This window comes from Rhinoraja longicauda, chromosome 14 (assembly GCF_053455715.1).
Source record: "Rhinoraja longicauda isolate Sanriku21f chromosome 14, sRhiLon1.1, whole genome shotgun sequence".
Classification (NCBI taxonomy): domain Eukaryota; kingdom Metazoa; phylum Chordata; class Chondrichthyes; order Rajiformes; family Arhynchobatidae; genus Rhinoraja; species Rhinoraja longicauda.
Window position 1 is genome coordinate 52,999,956 of NC_135966.1, and position 19,472 is coordinate 53,019,427.

Below are 19,472 nucleotides of genomic sequence, written 5' to 3' on the forward strand. Positions count from 1 at the left end.
ACCAGGGCCACATCCTCCACCGACCTCCGCCTCCACCGCCGCCACCACTGCCTCCACCGCATCCGCCGCCTCACCGCTGCCACCACTGCCTCCACCGCCGCCACCACTGCCTACACCGCCTCCACCGCCTCACCGCCGCCACCACCGCCTCCACCGCCGCCTCCACCGCCTCCACCGCCGCCACCACCGCCTCCACCACCGCATCCACCACCGCCTCCACCGCCACCACCGCCTCCACCGCTTCCACCGCCTCACCGCCACAACCGCCACCACCGCCTCACCGCCTCACCGCCACCGCCTCACTGCCTCACCGCCACCACCGCCACCGCCACCGCCACCGCCTCCACCACCGCCAACACCGCCTCCACCGCTTCCACCGCGTCACCGCCGCCACCACCGCCACAACCGCCACCACCGCCTCACCGCCTCACCGCCACCACCGCCACCGCCTCAATGCCTCACCACCACCACCGCCACCGCAACCGCCTCCACCACCGCCAACACCGCCTCCACCGCTTCCACCGCCTCACCGCCGCCATCAACGCAACTGCCACCGCCGCCACCACCACCGCCTCCACCGCCTCCACCGCCTCACCGCCGCCACCACCTCCGCCACCACCGCATCCACCGCCTCACGCGCCGCCACCGCCGCCTCACCGCCGCCACCACCGCCTCCAGCGCCTCACCAGGGCCACAAACTCCACCGACCTCCGCCTCCACCGCCGCCACCACCGCCTCCACCGCCTCCACCGCCTCCACCACCGCATCCACCACCGCCTCCACCGCCTCCACCGTCTCACCGACGCCACCACCACCTCCACCGCCTCCACCGCCACCACCGCCGCCACCGCCACCACCACCGCCTCCACCACCGCCTCCACCACCGCCTCCACCGCCACCACCGCCACCACCGCCTCCAACACCTCCACCGCCTCACCGCCGCCACCGCCGCCACCACCGCCTCCACCACCGCATCCACCACCGCCTCCACCGCCTCCACCGTCTCACCGACGCCACCACCACCTCCACCGCCTCCACCGCCACCACCGCGTCACCGCCGCCACCGCCTCCACCACCGCCTCCACCACCGCCTCCACCGCCACCACCGCCACCACCGCCTCCACCGCCTCACCGCCTCCACCGCCTCCACCGCTTCCACCGCCTCACCGCCGCCACCACCGCCTCCACCGCCACCACCGCCTCCACCGCCTCCACCGCCGCCACCGCCTCACCGCCTCCACCGCCTCCACCGCTTCCACCGCCGCCACCACCGCCACCACCGCCTCACCGCCCCCGCCTCACTGGCTCACCGCCGCCACCACCACCGCCACCGCCACCGCCTCCACTGCCGCCACCACCGCCACCACCGCCTCCACCGCTTCCACCACCTCACTGCCGCCACAACCGCCACCGCCACCGCCTCCACCGCCGCCACTACCACCGCCTCCACTGCCTCCACCACCACCGCCTCCACCGCCTCCACCACCACCGCCTCCACCACCACTGCCACCACCGCCTCCACCGCCTCACGCGCCGCCACCACCGCCTCCAGCGCCTCACCAGGGCCACAACCTCCACCGACCTCCGCCACTACCACCGCCTCCACCGCCTCCGCCTCCACCGCCTCCACCACCACCGCCTCCACCACCACCGCCACCACCGCCTCCACCGCCTCACGCGCCGCCACCACCGCCGCCAGCGCCTCACCAGGGCCACAACCTCCACCGACCTCCGCCGCCACCACCGCCTCCACCGCCTCCACCGCCTCACCGCCGCCTCCACCGCAGCCACCACCGCTTCCACCGCCTCCACCGCCTCCACCGCCTCCACCGCCGCCACCGCCGCCACCACCGCCTCCACCGCATCCACCACCGCCTCCATCGCCTCCACCGCCACCACCGCCTCCACCGCTTCCACCGCCTCAGCGCCTCACCAGGGCCACAACCTCCACCGACCTCCGCCGCCACCACCGCCTCCACCGCCTCACCGCCGCCACCACTGCCTCCACCGCCGCCACCACCGCCTCCACCACCGCCACCGCCGCCACCACCGCCTCCACCACCGCATCCACCACCGCCTCCACCGCCTCCACCGCCTCCACCGCCACCACCGCCTCCACCGCTTCCACCGCCTCACCGCCGCCACCACCGCCACCACAGCCTCCACCGCCGCCACCGCCTCCACCGCCTCCACCGCTTCCACCGCCGCCACCACCGCCACCACCGCTTCACCGCCACCGCCTCACTGGCTCACCGCCGCCACCACCACCGCCACCGCCACCGCCTCCACTGCCGCCACCACCGCCACCACCGCCTCCACCGCTTCCAACGCCTCACCGCCGCCACAACCGCCACCGCCACCGCCACCGCCTCCACGGCCGCCACTACCACCGCCTCCACCGCCTCCGCCTCCACCGCCTCCACCACCACCGCCTCCACCAGCACCGCCACCACCGCCTCCACCGCCTCCACCGCCTCACGCGCCGCCACCACCGCCTCCACCGCTTCCACCACCTCACTGCCGCCACAACCGCCACCGCCACCGCCTCCACCGCCGCCACTACCACCGCCTCCACTGCCTCCACCACCACCGCCTCCACCGCCTCCACCACCACCGCCTCCACCACCACTGCCACCACCGCCTCCACCGCCTCACGCGCCGCCACCACCGCCTCCAGCGCCTCACCAGGGCCACAACCTCCACCGACCTCCGCCGCCACCACCGCCTCCACCGCCTCACCGCCGCCACCACTGCCTCCACCGCCGCCACCACCGCCTCCACCACCGCCACCGCCGCCACCACCGCCTCCACCACCGCAACCACCACAGCCTCCACCGCCACCACCGCCTCCACCGCCTCCACCGCTTCCACCGCCTCACCGCCGCCACCACCGCCACCACAGCCTCCACCGCCGCCACCGCCGCCACCGCCTCCACCGCCTCCACCGCTTCCACCGCCGCCACCACCGCCACCACCGCCTCACCGCCACCGCCTCACTGGCTCACCGCCGCCACCACCACCGCCACCGCCACCGCCTCCACTGCCGCCACCACCGCCACCACCGCCTCCACCGCTTCCAACGCCTCACCGCCGCCACAACCGCCACCGCCACCCGCCTCCACCGCCGCCACTACCACCGCCTCCACCGCCTCCGCCTCCACCGCCTCCACCACCACCGCCTCCACCACCACCGCCACCACCGCCTCCACCGCCTCACGCGCCGCCACCACCGCCGCCAGCGCCTCACCAGGGCCACAACCTCCACCGACCTCCGCCGCCACCACCGCCTCCACCGCCTCCACCGCCTCACCGCCGCCTCCACCGCAGCCACCACCGCTTCCACCGCCTCCACCGCCTCCACCGCCTCCACCGCCGCCACCGCCGCCACCACCGCCTCCACCGCATCCACCACCGCCTCCATCGCCTCCACCGCCACCACCGCCTCCACCGCTTCCACCGCCTCAGCGCCTCACCAGGGCCACAACCTGCACCGACCTCCGCCGCCACCACCGCCTCCACCGCCTCACCGCCGCCACCACTGCCTCCACCGCCGCCACCACCGCCTCCACCACCGCCACCGCCGCCACCACCGCCTCCACCACCGCATCCACCACCGCCTCCACCGCCTCCACCGCCTCCACCGCCACCACCGCCTCCACCGCTTCCACCGCCTCACCGCCGCCACCACCGCCACCACAGCCTCCACCGCCGCCACCGCCTCCACCGCCTCCACCGCTTCCACCGCCGCCACCACCGCCACCACCGCTTCGCCGCCACCCGCCTCACTGGCTCACCGCCGCCACCACCACCGCCACCGCCACCGCCTCCACTGCCGCCACCACCGCCACCACCGCCTCCACCGCTTCCAACGCCTCACCGCCGCCACAACCGCCACCGCCACCGCCACCGCCTCCACGGCCGCCACTACCACCGCCTCCACCGCCTCCGCCTCCACCGCCTCCACCACCACCGCCTCCACCAGCACCGCCACCACCGCCTCCACCGCCTCCACCGCCTCACGCGCCGCCACCACCGCCGCCAGCGCCTCACCAGGGCCACAACCTCCACCGACCTCCGCCGCCACGACCGCCTCCACCGCCTCCACCGCTTCACCGCCGCCACCACCGCCTCCACCGCAGCCACCACCGCTTCCACCGCCTCCACCGCCGCCACCGCCGCCACCACCGCCTCCACCACCGCATCCACCACCACCTCCACCGCCACCACCGCCTCCACCGTTTCCACCGCCTCACCACCGCCACCACCGCCACCACCGCCTCCACCGCCTCCACCGACTCCACCGCCGCCACCGCCGCCACCACCGCCTCCACCGCCTTCACCACCGCCTCCACCGCCTCCACCACCTCCACCGCTTCCACCGCCTCACCGCCGCCACAACCGCCACCACCGCCACCACCACCACCGCCACCACCGCCTCACCGCCACCACCGCCACAGCCTCACTGCCTCACCACCACAACCGCCACAACCGCCACCGCCACCGCCACCGCCACCACCTCCACCACCGCCAACACCGCCTCCACCGCTTCCACTGCTTCACCGCCGCCACCACCGCAACTGCCACCGTCTCCACCGCCGCCACCACCACCGCCTCCACCGCCTCCACCGCCTCACCGCCGCCACCACCTCCGCCACCACCGCCTCCACCGCCTCACGCGCCGCCACCGCCGCCTCACCGCCACCACCACCGCCTCCAGCGCCTCACCAGGGCCACAGCCTCCACCGACCTCCGCCTCCACCGCCGCCACCACCGCCTCCACCGCCTCTACCGCCTCACCGCCGCCACCACCGCCTCCACCACCTCATCCACCACCGCATCCACCACCGCCTCCACCACCTCCACCACCTCCACCGCCTCCACCACCTCCACCGCTTCCACCGCCTCACCGCCGCCACCACCGCCACAACCGCCACCACTGCCTCACTGCCTCACCGCCACCACCGCCACCGCCTCACTGCCTCCGCCACCACCGCCACCGCCACCGCCTCCACCGCCGCCGCCACCGCCTCCACCGCTTCCACCGCCTCACCGCCGCCACCACCGCCACTGCCACCGCCTCCACCACCGTCACCACCACCGCCTCCACCGCCGCCGCCGCCGCCACCGCCACCGCCACCGCCACCACCGCCACCACCGCCACCGCCACCGGCACCGCCTCCACCGCCGCCACCACCACTGCCTCCTCCGCCGCCACCGCCACCGCCTCCACCACCACCACCGCCACCGCCACCACCGCCACCACCGCCACCGCCACCGCCTCCACCGCCGCCACCACCACCTGCACCACCGCCTCCAACGCCACCACCGCCACTGCCTCACCGCCACCACCACCGCCTCCACCGCCTCACCGCCTCACCGCCACCACCACCACCGCCTCCACCGCCCCGCCGCCACCACCGCCTCCACCGCCACCGCCACCGCCTCACCGCCACCGCCTCCACCACCACCACCGCCACCGCCTCCACCGCCTCACCGCCGCCACCACCGCCTCACCGCCACCGCCTCCACCACCACCACCGCCTCCACCGCCTCCACCGCCTCCACCGCCTCACCGCCTCCACCACCTCCACCGGCCCCATCCCCGAACTCTACCACCGCTACATCGACGACTGCATTGGTGCTACCTCTTGCACCCATGCAGAACTCGCTAACTTCGTACATTTCACACTAATTTCCATCCTGCTCTTAAATATACCTGGACTATCTCCGACATCTCCCTCCCGTTTCTGGATCTCACCATCTCCATCACAGGAGACAGACTAGTGACGGACATTTACTATAAACCCACTGACTCGCACAGCTATCTGGACTACACTTCTTCCCTCCCTGTTTCCTGCAAAAAGTCTATCCCCTACTCCCAATTCCTCCGTCTACGCCGCATCTGCCCCCGGGATGAAGTGCTTCACACTGGAGCATCAGAGATAACAATAGACAATAGGTGCAGGAGTAGGCCATTTGGCCCTTCGAGCCAGCACCACCATTCAATGTGATCATGGCTGATCATTCTCAATCAGTACCCCGTTCCTGCCTTCTCCCCATACCCCCTGACTCCGCTATCCTTAAGAGCTCTATCTAGCTCTCTCTTGAATGCATGTCCTCATTCTTTAGGAAACAGGGCTTCCCCTCTTCCATTATAGATGAGGCTCTCACTTGGGCATCCTCTATATCTCGCAGCTCCGCTCTTGCTCCCCCTGCCCCCATTCGTAACAAGGACAGAATCCCCCTCGTTCTCACCTTCCACCCCACCAGCCAGCGTATCCAACAAATCATCCTCCAACATTTCCATCACCTCCAACGGGACCCCACCACTGGCCACATCTTCCCATCCCCTCCCCTTTCTGCGTTCCGCAGAGACCGCTCCCTCCGTAACTCCCTGGTCCACTCGTCCGTTCCTACCCAAACCACCCCCTCCCCAGGTACTTTCCCCTGCAACCGCACGAGATGCAACACCTGTCCCTTTGCCTCCCCCCTCGACTCCATCCAAGGACCCAAACAGTCTTTCCAGGTGAGGCAGAGGTTCACCTGCACCTCCTCCAACCTCATCTATTGTACCCGCTGCTCTAGATGTCAACTTCTCTACATCGGTGAGACCAAATGCAGGCTTGGTGATCGTTTTGCTGAACACCTCCGCTCAGTCCGCCTTAACCAACCTGATCTCCCAGTGGCTCAGTATTTCAACTCCCCCTCCCACTCCCAGTCTGACCTTTCTGTCATGGGACTCCTTCAGTGTCATATTGAGGCCCACCGCAAATTGGAGGAACAACACCTCATATTTCGCTTGGGCAGCTTGCAGCCCAGCGGTATGAACATCGACTTCTCTTACTTTTGATAGTTCCTCTCTTTCTCCTTCCCAGTTCTCACACTCTCTTCCTGTCTCCACCTATATTCTTCCTTTGTCCCACCCCTTCCCCTGACATCAGTCTGAAGAAGGGTCTCGACCCGATACGTCACCCATTCCTTCTCTCCTGAGATGCCTGACCCGCTGAGTTACTCCAGCATTTTGTGACACCTTCGATTTGTACCAGCATCTGCAGTTATTCTCCTAAGGAACTGAAGATGATGGTTTAAATGGAAGATAGACACAAAAAACTGGAGTAACTCAGCGGGACAGGCAGCATCTCTGGAGAGAAGGAATGGGTGAGTTCTGTTCCAATTCTGCTGCTCAGTTGTGCAATGGGCAACTCATACAAATAGTTTGCCACTGTTGACACCCAGTTATTATCATCCTGTCAGATAGCTAAGCATCCTTTGATTGAAAAAGGTCTTGTACAAAGAAAAATGAAACAATAGGGAGAGCGAAAGAAACTCACAGGAGATAGTGCATTTGGGAAAACGCAGATATAGAGAGGGCATAGAGGAAGTTAAAGATACCAATGGATTGTTAAATGGGTAAGTCAGGTGTCATGAAGAGCAGGAAGAAAGTCAAAGACATTTCCAAATGAATAACTTTCTTTATTCGTACTTTTTCAGCTTCAATGTTATATCTTTGCACCAAATGTCGTACCTTTTATTCTTTATCCTTGCACTTGATTGTATTCACGTATATTTACTTTTGACTGGATAGCACCTAAAGGAAAGCTTCACACGATATCTAGTTACACATGACAATAATAAACTAGACTAAACTAAATTAAACAATAGTCAAAATGTCAGCATTTGCTGCCATTTCATTGAGAAACCATCATGATCTTCAGGACAAAGCAAAAATGTGGCTAAAGACAGGACTTCAGAAGCTGCTATCCTTGCTCCGCCACTCCCTGCATCAATGAGATAGTCAGTGATCACAGCTTCTCATCATACAAATGCCTGAAAATATTGCACTGTTGTTTTGTTAATTACTCTAATTGTTGGTGGTCAGCACCCTGGCCATAAAAGAGTCATTTTACTTTGTAAGTTGTAATTCCCTCAGATAAATATTTCAAAATACAACTTATGTTAAGGTTGATTTACTGAGCATTGACATCTACCTGCACCTGTAGCACTGTACCTGCGGGTCACCTATTAAACTGACCAGACCTCCAGGGTCCACCAGGAGTCTGGGGACATTCTGTAACATACTGAGCTGATAGGCCACATTCACTGTGTACCTTCACACCAGCCAGTGCACAATATTTTCAAGTACTAATTTCAAATGACAGGTAAGTCATTTGTTTTCAATTTCTTTTCAATTAATATTAATATTGTAATTAATTTACCTAGTTTGAATGAGGTTAAATATTTTATTTAAATTCAAACAATTTAAGCATTTTTTCAACTCTTTCTAAATGTGTGTGATTCCCTGAGACTTTGTTAGTCAGTAGATGGTCTTCAACAGCAGAATTGGCAAATGGTTATCAGAGAATCAATGGGTGAGACCTTGCTCTCCACCCCCCAACCTGAGACCCAGTTATTGGGCCAAGTTCAGCCAGCAGTGTGCAGAGGGCACAGCTGCCAGACCAGCCAGACCAGCCAGATGTGGGGAACCACATGGCCACAAAAGGTAGTGAGAGGTGCACAAAAGGCTGGTTAGCAACATCAGTGCCTTTAATAACTGTATTTGCTGGACCAGACCACTGTGAAACAACATATGCTCCAGTTTTGCTTTTGCCACCCTGCAGAACAGTTAAAATGTTGGTTAAACATTGTGGTTTTTCCTACCGAAATTTGTAAGAATTCCTCAGTGCAATTGACTGTTCAGCCAACTCAAGTCAAGTCAAGTCAAGTCAAATTTATTTGTCACATACACATACACGATGTGCAGTGAAATGAAAGTGGCAATGCCTGCGGATTGTGCACAAAAAAGAATTACAGTTACAACATATAAATAAAGTTAATAAGTTACTATAATGTAGACAAAAAATTTAGTCTCTGGGGTTATAAAAGTTGACAGTCCTGATGGCCTGTGGGAAGAAACTCCGTCTCATCCTCTCCGTTTTCACAGCGTGACAGCGGAGGCGTTTGCCTGATCGTAGCATCTGGAACAGTCCGTTGCTGGGGTGGCAGGGGTCCCTCATGATCTTGCTTGCTCTGGATCTGCACCTCCTGATGTATAGGTCCTGCAGGGGGACGAGTGTAGTTCCCATGGTGCGTTCTGCCGAACGCACTACTCTCTGCAGGGCCATCCTGTCCTGGGCAGAGCTGTTCCCAAACCAGACTGTAATGTTGCCGGACAGGATGCTCTCTACAGCCCCAGAGTAGAAGCAATGAAGGATCCTCAGAGACACTCTGAATTTCCTCAGTTGTCTAAGGTGGTAAAGGCGCTGCTTTGCCTTACCCACCAGTGCGACAAAGTGCGTTGCCCACGTCAGATCCTCTGTGATGTGGACTCCCAAGTATTTAAAACTGCTCACCCTATCCACAGTAGACCCATTTATCTCCAGTGGCGTGTACGTCCTTGGATGTTTAGCCCTTCTGAAGTCCACAATCAGCTCCTTCGTTTTAGTGACATTCAAGAGGAGGCTATTGTCCTGACACCAGAGTGCCAGATCAGCCACCTCCTCCCGGTAGGGTAGGCCTTCTCATCGTTGTTGGAGATCCGGCCCACCACCACAGTGTCATCAGCAAACTTGATGATGGAGTTTGAGCTGAACCTGGCCCCACAGTCATGTGTGTACAGGGAGTACAGTAGGGGGCTAAGGACGCAGCCCTGGGGGGATCCTATGTTCAGGGTGAGGGAGCTAGATGTGTGTTCCCCCATCCTGACCACTTGGGGCCTGGTGGTGAGAAAGTCCAGGACCCAGGCACACAGAGGGGTGCTAAGCCCCAGTTCCAGCAGCTTCTCAACCAGTCTGCTGGGGACTATTGTGTTGAATGCTGAACTAAAGTCAATGAACAGCATCCTCACATAGCCCCCCTGGCTGTCCAGATGAGAGAGAGCGGTGTGTAGAACCTGGGAGACCGCATCATCCGTGGACCTGTTCGTGGGTCCATGTTGCGAGGAAGGAGGGCGCAGATGTGGTTCTTGATTAGTCTCTCGAAGCATTTCATGACAACCGAGGTGAGGGCCACCGGTCGGTAGTCATTTAAACACGCTGGAGAGGCATTCTTTGGCACCGGTACAATGATGGATCTTTTGAAGCATGCAGGGACCACGGACTTGGCCAAGGAGAGGTTAAATATTGTGGTGAGCACTGGAGCAAGCTGAGTAACACAAGACTTTAGTACTCGCCCAGATATACCATCTGGGCCTCCAGCTTTCCTCGTGTTCACACGCGTCAGAGCCCACCTCACCTCATGCTCGGACACTGAGAATGTGTGCACATCCCCGGCCGTGGATCCCCCTCCAGCCTCGCTAGCCAGCGCCCCTTCGGTGCTGTTTGTAGACGGCGAGCTGGTGGTGTTACCCATCTCAAACCGTGCGTAAAAAGAGTTCAGGTCATCAGCTAAAGAGGAGCCGGCACTTCCGGTTGAGGGGGTGCTGGACCTGTAGCTAGTTATAGTCCGTAGCCCCTGCTAAAGGCACCTGGTGTCCTGCTGCTCCATCTGTGACTCCATCTTGTCCCGGTATCTCCTTTTTGCATCCTTCACTGCCCTTCGCAGTCGGTAGGACTCTCCCTTGTAGTCGTCCATGTTGCCGGATGCCAGGCCGGAGTTGTAAGCAGCGGTGCGAGCATTCAAGGCCACGCCAATAGACCTGTCCACCCAGGGTTTTTGGTTAGGGAAGATACTGACCCTTACCGTGGGGATGATGGTATCGGCTATTGTGGCAATGAAGTCCGTAACCGCTTCCGCAAACTCACTGACGTCTCTGGAACTTGCTTGGAACATGTTGAGTCGACTTCGATGATATTACTAATTACTAACTCGATGATATTACTAATTCTAAGGCAGTGCTAGTACTCATTGATGTCACTAATACTAGGCAATACCAGTACTAAATGATGTCATTAATAGTAGACAATATTAACATTCAAGATCACTAATACCAGACAGCACTGATACTCGATATCACGAACATCAGACAGTACTTATACTTGATGATAGAGAGCACCAGTGTTGTTTTTGTGACCGCCTAAAAGGTTAAGCATTATTATTTTGCTTTCCAGGCATGTGACACAAATGTTTATTCATTGAGCATACCAGCACCTTTTTGTCTGCAAAAAATGCACTGGACAGTACTAATATTAATCTCACTAATACTAGACCATATTAATTCTTCATGGTATCATGAAAACAAGACAATACTAATCCTCAATGATATCACGAATACTAGACCATACTAATACTCCATACTAGACATACTAGACAATACTAACCTTCACCAATGCAACTAGTACTAGACCATATTAATACCCCATGATATCACTAATACTAGAAAATACTAATTGTCCCTGATATCACTAATACTAGACAGCTGCGAGCTGCTGGAACTGATGCCTAAAAGCAGTTCATGCAGGAAAAATAGAACTTCTCACCACAAAGAACATTCAACCTTTATGGTCATCTGGTCAAGGTCACTAGAGGATGTTGTAATTGACTGTGAATCCAGCCCTTTCTAAATGGAAATCTGGATTAAAAATCAAGGGAAATTAAAGGATATGTGGAGAGACAGAAGGAGAAAAAGGCAAGAAATACAGTCATGGTCTTCACGCATATGCACATGTCCTCTTGCACACACACCACACAAACATACACACCACACTTTCCGGATACACACACACATATCACACAAGCAGACAGGCACATAAAGAAACACATGAGCACACAACCGTTGCATCCAAATACTAACACACACACACACACACAAACACACACGCACACACATACACACACACACACCACCCAGAGAGACACAAACACAGATATAACCCAAATAACACACATACCCACATCCAAATAGACAAAGGCACATTTGCACACACAAGCACACTGAGCACACACACCACTACACACACACACACCACTAATATCTTCACATGCGCACACACGCACGCACACGCGCGCACGCAAGCACACGCACACACACACACACACACACACACACACACACACACACACACACACACACACACACACACACACACACACACACACACACACACACACACACTGTAGGCTACCCATACAAGTCTCTGATCTTTGGCATTCACTTTTGATTCATTCTGCAAAAAGTCTTGCCCTGACTGAAAATAAGGATTTGTGGTGGTGGTGGAGATTTATTCAAAAACAATCTGCTGAGATATGCAGTATATAAAAAGTTGGAAAATCTAGCAGCACATTTAAAGGATTTTATAGTAACAAAAGAGTGTATATTTGTGGATTTATTTGCTCCTGTGGGGAACGGTTCTGCTGCAATTTGTCCTGCTTTGTCTGACAGCTAAGGGAAGGAAATGGACCCATTCGGTCTTCAACTTTTCCGCTTTTAAATTGCCCCCTGAGCAAAATTTAGGGCTAAATGAACTGTAAATCTCAGCGCATTAACTCAAAATGCAAGGAGGATTTTTCTTTAGCGAATGCTTGTGGAGCAGGAAGGTTGACAGAAAATGTCTGTAAGATTTTTTCAAAGTGACTGTCAGCTCTTCCATTTAATGTTTTACTTTTAATTTCTTCCCTTTTTTTATATTAAACAGACTGCTTCAATCACCGGGCTTTTAATGTCACCTTCCCACTCTTGTTAGCCTTGCTAGGCCTGCCCTTTTATCCAATAAAACTGAAACCCGTGCATTTTACTTTATGTATAATGCGTATGTCATGTGACACTGTTGGAAGCACAGAGTAAGCTTTACCCTAACTCTGAGCCACACAAGAGAATGTGCTACTGTCTGGATTTAGATTGAGATCCAGAGTATTGATCTAACTTTGCAAAACCCAACCATCTCAAGGCGAGGAGGTGACCTTGGGTGCAAAAGAGATTTGCAAGGATGTTACCAGGTCTAGAAGGTTTGAGTTGCAAAGAGAGGATGGTTAGACTGGTGCTTTTAACCCTGAAGCCTAGGAAGCTGAACAGTAGTCCCGTAAAGGTACATAAAATAATGAGGGACATCGATAAGGAGGATAGCCAAGGGGTAGGGGAGTCTAGACGGCAGATGTTTAAGGTGAGAGGAGAAAGATTTAAAAAGCAGCAGAGAGACAACTTTTTCACTCAGATCATGGTGGGTATATTGAATGAGCTGCCAAGGACGGGGTAGAGGTAGATACAAGAAACAGCATTTAAAAGGCAGGTACATGGATAATAAAGATTTGGAGGGACGTGGGCCAGGCAAGTGGGACAAGCTTAGTTATGCATCTTAAGTTGGCATGGATGAGTTGGTCCAAAGGAACTATTTCCTTGCTGTATAGTTCTATGACTGGATGACACTATGACCCATGTGTAAACATCACTTGGCTTTGCAATCCTTAATTACCCCAACCATCAAAAAGCTGAGAGAGATTCAAGTGTGTGATTGTCAGCCTGTGTTGTGGAGGTTGCAGGGGAGGGGAGCGATGGGGAGGGAAGTTCATGATTGTCTTGTGTCTGTATGTGAAGTAATACTTGCCACCACCCTGAATGAACGAGATTACTCCTCCTTGATCTGAGGAGGTAGATTGTCTCTATCTGATACATCAGTTAAAAGGCTCTGTTAAACTACCCTAGAATTTTCTTCACCCAAAGAAACTTAAGCCCTCCCAATGGTGCTGGTATACATTAATTAATCCAGAATTAACGCATGGTCATTCTGCTCCATTTGTGTCTAAACTGCTTCATGGCCGGTACACAAAATTGAATGTGATATTCTAAATGAACTGCAGATGCTGGTTGACAAGAAAAGACACAAAATGCTGGAGAAACTCAGCAGGGCAGGCAGCATCTCTGGAAAACAGAGATGAAGATGTTTCTGTAGGAAAATAACTGCAGATGCTGGAACAAATCGAAGGTATCACAAAATGCTGGAGGAACTCAGCAGGTCAGGCAGCATCTAGGAGAGAGGGAATGGGTGATGTTTCGGGTCGAGACCCTTCTTCAGACTGATGTCAGGGGGGCGGGACAAAGAAAGGTTATAAGTGGAGACAGGAGACAGTGGGAGAACTGGGAAGAGGGGGGGGAAGAGAGGGACAAAGTAATTATCTAAAGTTGGAGAAGTCAATAATCATACCGCTGGGCTGCAAGCTGCCCAGGCGAAATATGAGGTGCTGTTCCTCCAATTTCCGGTGGGCCTCACCATGGCACTGGAGGAGGTCCATGACAGAAAGGTCAGACTGGGAGTCAGAGGGGGAGTTGAAGTGCTCAGCCACCGGGAGATCAGATTGGTTAAGGCGGACTGAGCGAAGGAGTTGACCGAAACGATCGCTGAGCCTGCATTTGGTCTCGCCGATGTAGAGAAGTTGACATCTAGAGCAGCGGATGCAATAGATGAGGTTGGAGGAGGTGCAGGTGAACCTCTGTCTCACCTGGAAAGACTGTTTGGGTCCTTTGATGGAGTCGAAGGGGGAGGTAAAGGGACAGGTGTTGCACCTCCTGCGGTTGCAGGGGAAAGTGCCCGGGGATGGGGTGGTTTGGGTAGGAAGGGACGAGTGGACCAGGGAGTTACGGAGGGAACGGTCTCGGCGGAATGCAGAAAGGGGAGGGGATGGGAAGATGTGGCCAGTGGTGGGGTCCCGTTGTAGGTGACGGAAATGTTGGTGGATGATTTGTTGGATCCGCTGGCTGGTGGGGTGGAAGGTGAGAACGAGGGGGATTCTGTCCTTGTTGCGAGTGGGGGGAGGGGGAGCAAGAGCGGAGCTGCGGGATGTAGAAGAGACCCTAGTGAGAGCCTCATCTATAATGGAAGAGGGGAACCCCAGTTTCCTGAAGAATGAGGACATCTCTGAAGCCCTAGTGTGAAACACCTCATCTCGGGCGCAGATGCGGCGTAGACGGAGGAATTGGGAGTAGGGGATAGACTTTTTGTAGGGGACCGGGTGGGAAGAAGTGTAGTCCTGAAAGTTGTGCGAGTCAGTGGGTTTATAGTAAATGTCAGTCACTAGTCTGTCTCCTGTGATGGAGATGGTGAGGTCCAGAAACGGGAGGGATCCAAGGACCCAAACAGTCTTTCCAGGTGAGACAGAGGTTCACCTGCACCTCCTCCAACCTCATCTATTGTATCCGCTGCTTTAGATGTCAACTTCTCTACATCGGAGAGACCAAACGCCGGCTCGGCGATCGTTTCGCTCAACACCTTCGCTCAGCCCGCCTTAACTAACCTGATCTCCCGGTGGCCGAGCACTTCAACTCCCCCTCCAACTCCCAATCTGACCTTTCTGTCATGGGCCTCCTCCAGTGCCATGGTGAGGCCCACCGGAAATTGGAGGAACAGCACCTCATATTTCGCTTGGGCAGCTTGCAGCCCAGCGTTATGAACATTGACTTCTCCAACTTTAGATAGTTCCTCTGTCCCTCTCTTCCCCTCCCGCTTCCCAGTTCTCCTACTGTCTTCCTGTCTCCACCTATATCCTTTCTTTGCCCGTCCCCTGACATCAGTCTGAAGTAGGGTCTTGACCCGAAACGTCACCCATTCCCTCTCTCCTAGATGCTGCCTGACCTGCTGAGTTACTCCTGCATTTTGTGATAAGTTAGATGATGTTTCTGGTCAGGACCCTTATTCAGTCTGAAAAATGGTCACAACTCAAACGTCACCTATCCACTGAATTAATCCAGCACTTTGTATCTATTTTTCTCGACTTTATATGTCCATAATTCCCAGATTTACTATGCTATATGAGATTCCTGGCTGGAATGTCACAATGCTGATTTTCCATGTTCTGGAAAACAGCCTTTCACCATCTACCTTCCCACCTTCCCTCGATTCCTGGCGAGCATTCAGGAGGGGAGTGTGTCATTGTAGTCATGTATTACCATGGCTCACATTGAGACATGGACCACATGTTGGAAGTCTGTGTATTCTTCACCTTCACTGCCACCTCCAACGATCTAAGTGCTATCGACTAATTGGAAGACCTGCAGAGTGTCAGTATTTTTCCTTCCAACAGCTATCTCTTGGACGTATATTTTCTGTACAAGATAAGCTCTTTAAGAGAAGAGAAAAGAGAGGTCTCTTGCAGTCGGAAACAGGTGAATTGATCATTGGGAACAAGGAGATGGCAGACCAATTGAACAACTACTTTGGTTCTGTCTTCACTAGGGAAGACATAAACAATCTGCCGGAAATAGCAGGGGACCGGGGGTCTAACGAGATGGAGGAACTGAGGGTAATCCAGGTTAGTCGGGAAGTGGTGTTAGGTAAATTGAATGGATTAAAGGCCGATAAATCCCCAGGGCCAGATAGGCTGCATCCCAGTGCTTAAGGAAGTAGCCTCAGAAATAGTGGATGCATTAGTGATAATTTTTCAAAACCCTTTAGATTCTGGAGTAGTTCCTGAGGACTGGAGGGTAGCTAATGTAACCCCACTTTTCAAAAAGGGAGGGAGAGAGAAAACGGGGAATTACAGACCAGTTAGTCTAACATCGGTAGTGGGGAAAATGCTAGAGTCAGTTATTAAAGATGTGATAGCATCACATTTGGAAAGTGGTGAAATCATCAGACAAAGTCAGCATGGATTTATGAAAGGCAAATCATGCCTGATGAATCTTATAGAATTTTTCGAGGATGTAACTAGTAGAGTGGATAAGGGAGAACCAGTCGATGTGTTATATCTGGACTTTCAGAAGGCCTTCGACATGGTCCCACATAAGAGATTGGTGTACAAACTTAAAGCACAAGGTATTGGGGGTTCAGTGTTGAGGTGGATAGAGAATTGGTTGGCGGACAGGAAGCAAAGAGTAGGAATAAACGGGTCCTTTTCGGAATGGCAGGCAGTGACTAGTGGGGTACCGCAAGGCTCAGTGCTGGGACCCCAGTTATTTACAATATATATTAATGATTTGGACGAGGGAATTGAATGCAATATCTCTAAGTTTGCAGATGACACGAAGCTGGGTGGCAGTGTTAGCTGCGAGGAGGATGCTAGGAGGCTGCAGAGTGACTTGGATAGATTAGGAGAGTGGGCAAATGCATGGCAGATGCAATATAATGTGGATAAATGTGAGGTTATTCACTTTGGCGGCAAGAACAGGAAAGCAGAGTATTACCTGAATGGTGGCCAATTAGGAAAAGGGGAGATGCAACGTGACCTGGGTGTCATGGTTCATCAGTCATTGAAAGCAAGCGTGCAGGTGCAGCAGGCAGTGAAGAAAGCGAATGGTATGTTAGCATTCATAGCAAGAGGACTTGAGTATAGGAGCAGGGAGGTTCTGCTGCAGTTGTACAGGGCCTTGGTGAGACCGCATCTGGAGTATTGTGTACAGTTTTGGTCTCCTAATCTGAGGAAAGACATCTGAGAGTACAGAGAAGGTTCACCAGATTGATCCCTGGGATGGCAGGACTTTCATATGAAGAAAGATTGGATAGACTAGGCTTATACTCGCTGGAATTTAGAAGACTGAGGGGTATCTTATAAAAACATATAAAATTCTTAAGGGGTTGGAGAGGCTAGATGCGGGAAGATTGTTCCCGATGTTGGGGGAGTCCAGAACCAGGGGTCACAGCTTAAGGATAAGGGGGAAGTCTTTTAGGACCGAGATGAGAAAACATTTCTTCACACAGAGAGTGGTGAGTCTGTGGAATTCTCTGCCACAGAAGGTAGTTGAGGCCAGCTCATTGGCTATATTTAAGAGGGAGTTAGATGTGGCCCTTGTGGCTAAAGGGATCAGGGGGTATCGAGAAAAGGCAGGTACAGGTTACTGGGCTGGATGATCAGCCATGATCATATTGAATGGCGGTGCAGGCTCGAAGGGCCGAATGGCCTACTCCTGCACCTATTTTCTATGTTTCTATAAGTTGTCCTACATCTGTCACATAAGTGTTCACAGGCCATTTCACTATCAATATTATTCCATCCTATCAAGCCCAGTCTTGACTTCATTTGGAATCCTTAAAGTCAGTGGACGAACTCAGATCCTGATTTACCCTTCCCATCCCAGGAGGCCAGCTCTGATCCAGTTCCGCCTAAAGGAAGTCAGTATTAATGCCTGTGCCTGTGCACAACCCGCAGGCATTGCCACTTTCATTTCACTGCACATTGTGTATGTGTATGTGACAAATAAATTTGACTTGACTTGACTTGATTGTCTTGGGCATAGCTGAGTGCTCAGTCCATTGCTGGAATAACTTTAAATGATTCGTGTTGCTTCAGGCTTGGATAAAAAACAGGACATTAACATGGTGCAGACGGAAATTTGTAAAGGTCCAAAGGTGCAAAGGTTCAAAGGTCAGTTTATTGTCACGTGTACCAATTAGGGTACAGTGAAACTAGAATTAACATACAGCCATACTAAAGAAAACAAGACACACAACTACATAAAAGTTAACATAAACATCCACCACAGCAGATTCCCCACATTCCTCACTGTGATGGAAGGCAATAAAGCCCAAGCTTCTTCATCATTCTCCCACAGTCCAGGCAGTCAAACTGTCTGCAGTCGGGGCGATGAAAGCCCCCGCGTCTGGGAGATCGAAGCCCCCACGTCGGGGAGATCGAAGCCCCCACGTCGGGGAGATCGAAGTCCCCGCGTCGGGGAGATCGAAGTCCCCGCGTCGGGGCGATCGAAGCCCCCGCGTCGGGGAGATCGAAGCCCCCTGCGTCGGGGAGATCGAAGCCCCCGCGTCGGGGAGATCGAAGCCCCTGCGTCGGGGAGATCGAAGTCCCCGCGTCGGGGAGATCGAAGTCCCCGCGTCGGGGAGATCGAAGCCCCCGCGTCGGGGAGATCGAAGCCCCCTGCGTCGGGGAGATCGAAGCCCCCGCGTCGGGGAGATCGAAGCCCCCGCGTCGGGGAGATCGAAGCCCCTGCGTCGGGGCGGTTGAAGCTCCTGCAGTTGGAGCTCCCGAAGTTGGTCTCTTACCAGAGACCGCAAGCTCCACGATATCAAAGTCCGCAGGCTCCCGCATTGGTCCCCGACAGGGACTGCCAGCTCCACGATGGTAAGTCCCACAGGCTCCCGCAGTTGGAGCTCCCGAAGTCGGTCTCCGGCAAAGGCCGCCAACTCCACAATGTTAGGCCGTAGTGCGGACGGAGATACGATACGGAAAAAGATCGCAACTCCGTCGAGGTAAGAGATTAAAAAAAGTTTCCCCCAACACCGCCCCCCACCTCCCACATAATACAAAGTTAAAGAACACTAAAACATCCATTTAACACATACTAAAAAACAACAAAGAAGGAAGGGACAGGCAGACTGTTGGCGAGGCAGCCATTGCTGGCGCCACCTGGTCAGGGAAAAACAAGGACTAAAGAACCATATTCAGACAAAGGGCCATTCCCTGTGCATTGTTGATCTAATTATAATGGATAGTGCAGCCTAGGATACCACATTACAAGGAAAAAACTGAGAGGTAGAAAAGGCTGGGTTGACAGTGTCAGGCAGTATCCCGAGTCAGTTTTTATAGCCCGAGATGCCTTGAAGAGTATGTCTTTGTAAGTCCTTTGTGCCCTGCAGGAAGTGTTTACTTTAAGACAAGGG

The 19,472-nt window shown here is 55.4% G+C and overlaps 1 protein-coding gene across 1 annotated transcript in view; it reads left to right on the forward strand.

Moving 5' to 3' along the window:
* LOC144599964 (fibroblast growth factor receptor-like 1) overlaps positions 1 to 19,472 on the forward strand; it is a 176,161-nt gene that overhangs the window by 67,777 nt on the left and 88,912 nt on the right. Inside the window, exon 4 of the mRNA XM_078411249.1 lies at positions 13,873 to 13,925. Within this exon, the coding sequence (XP_078267375.1) occupies positions 13,873 to 13,925 (53 nt within the window). The remainder of the gene's footprint in view (positions 1 to 13,872; positions 13,926 to 19,472) is intronic.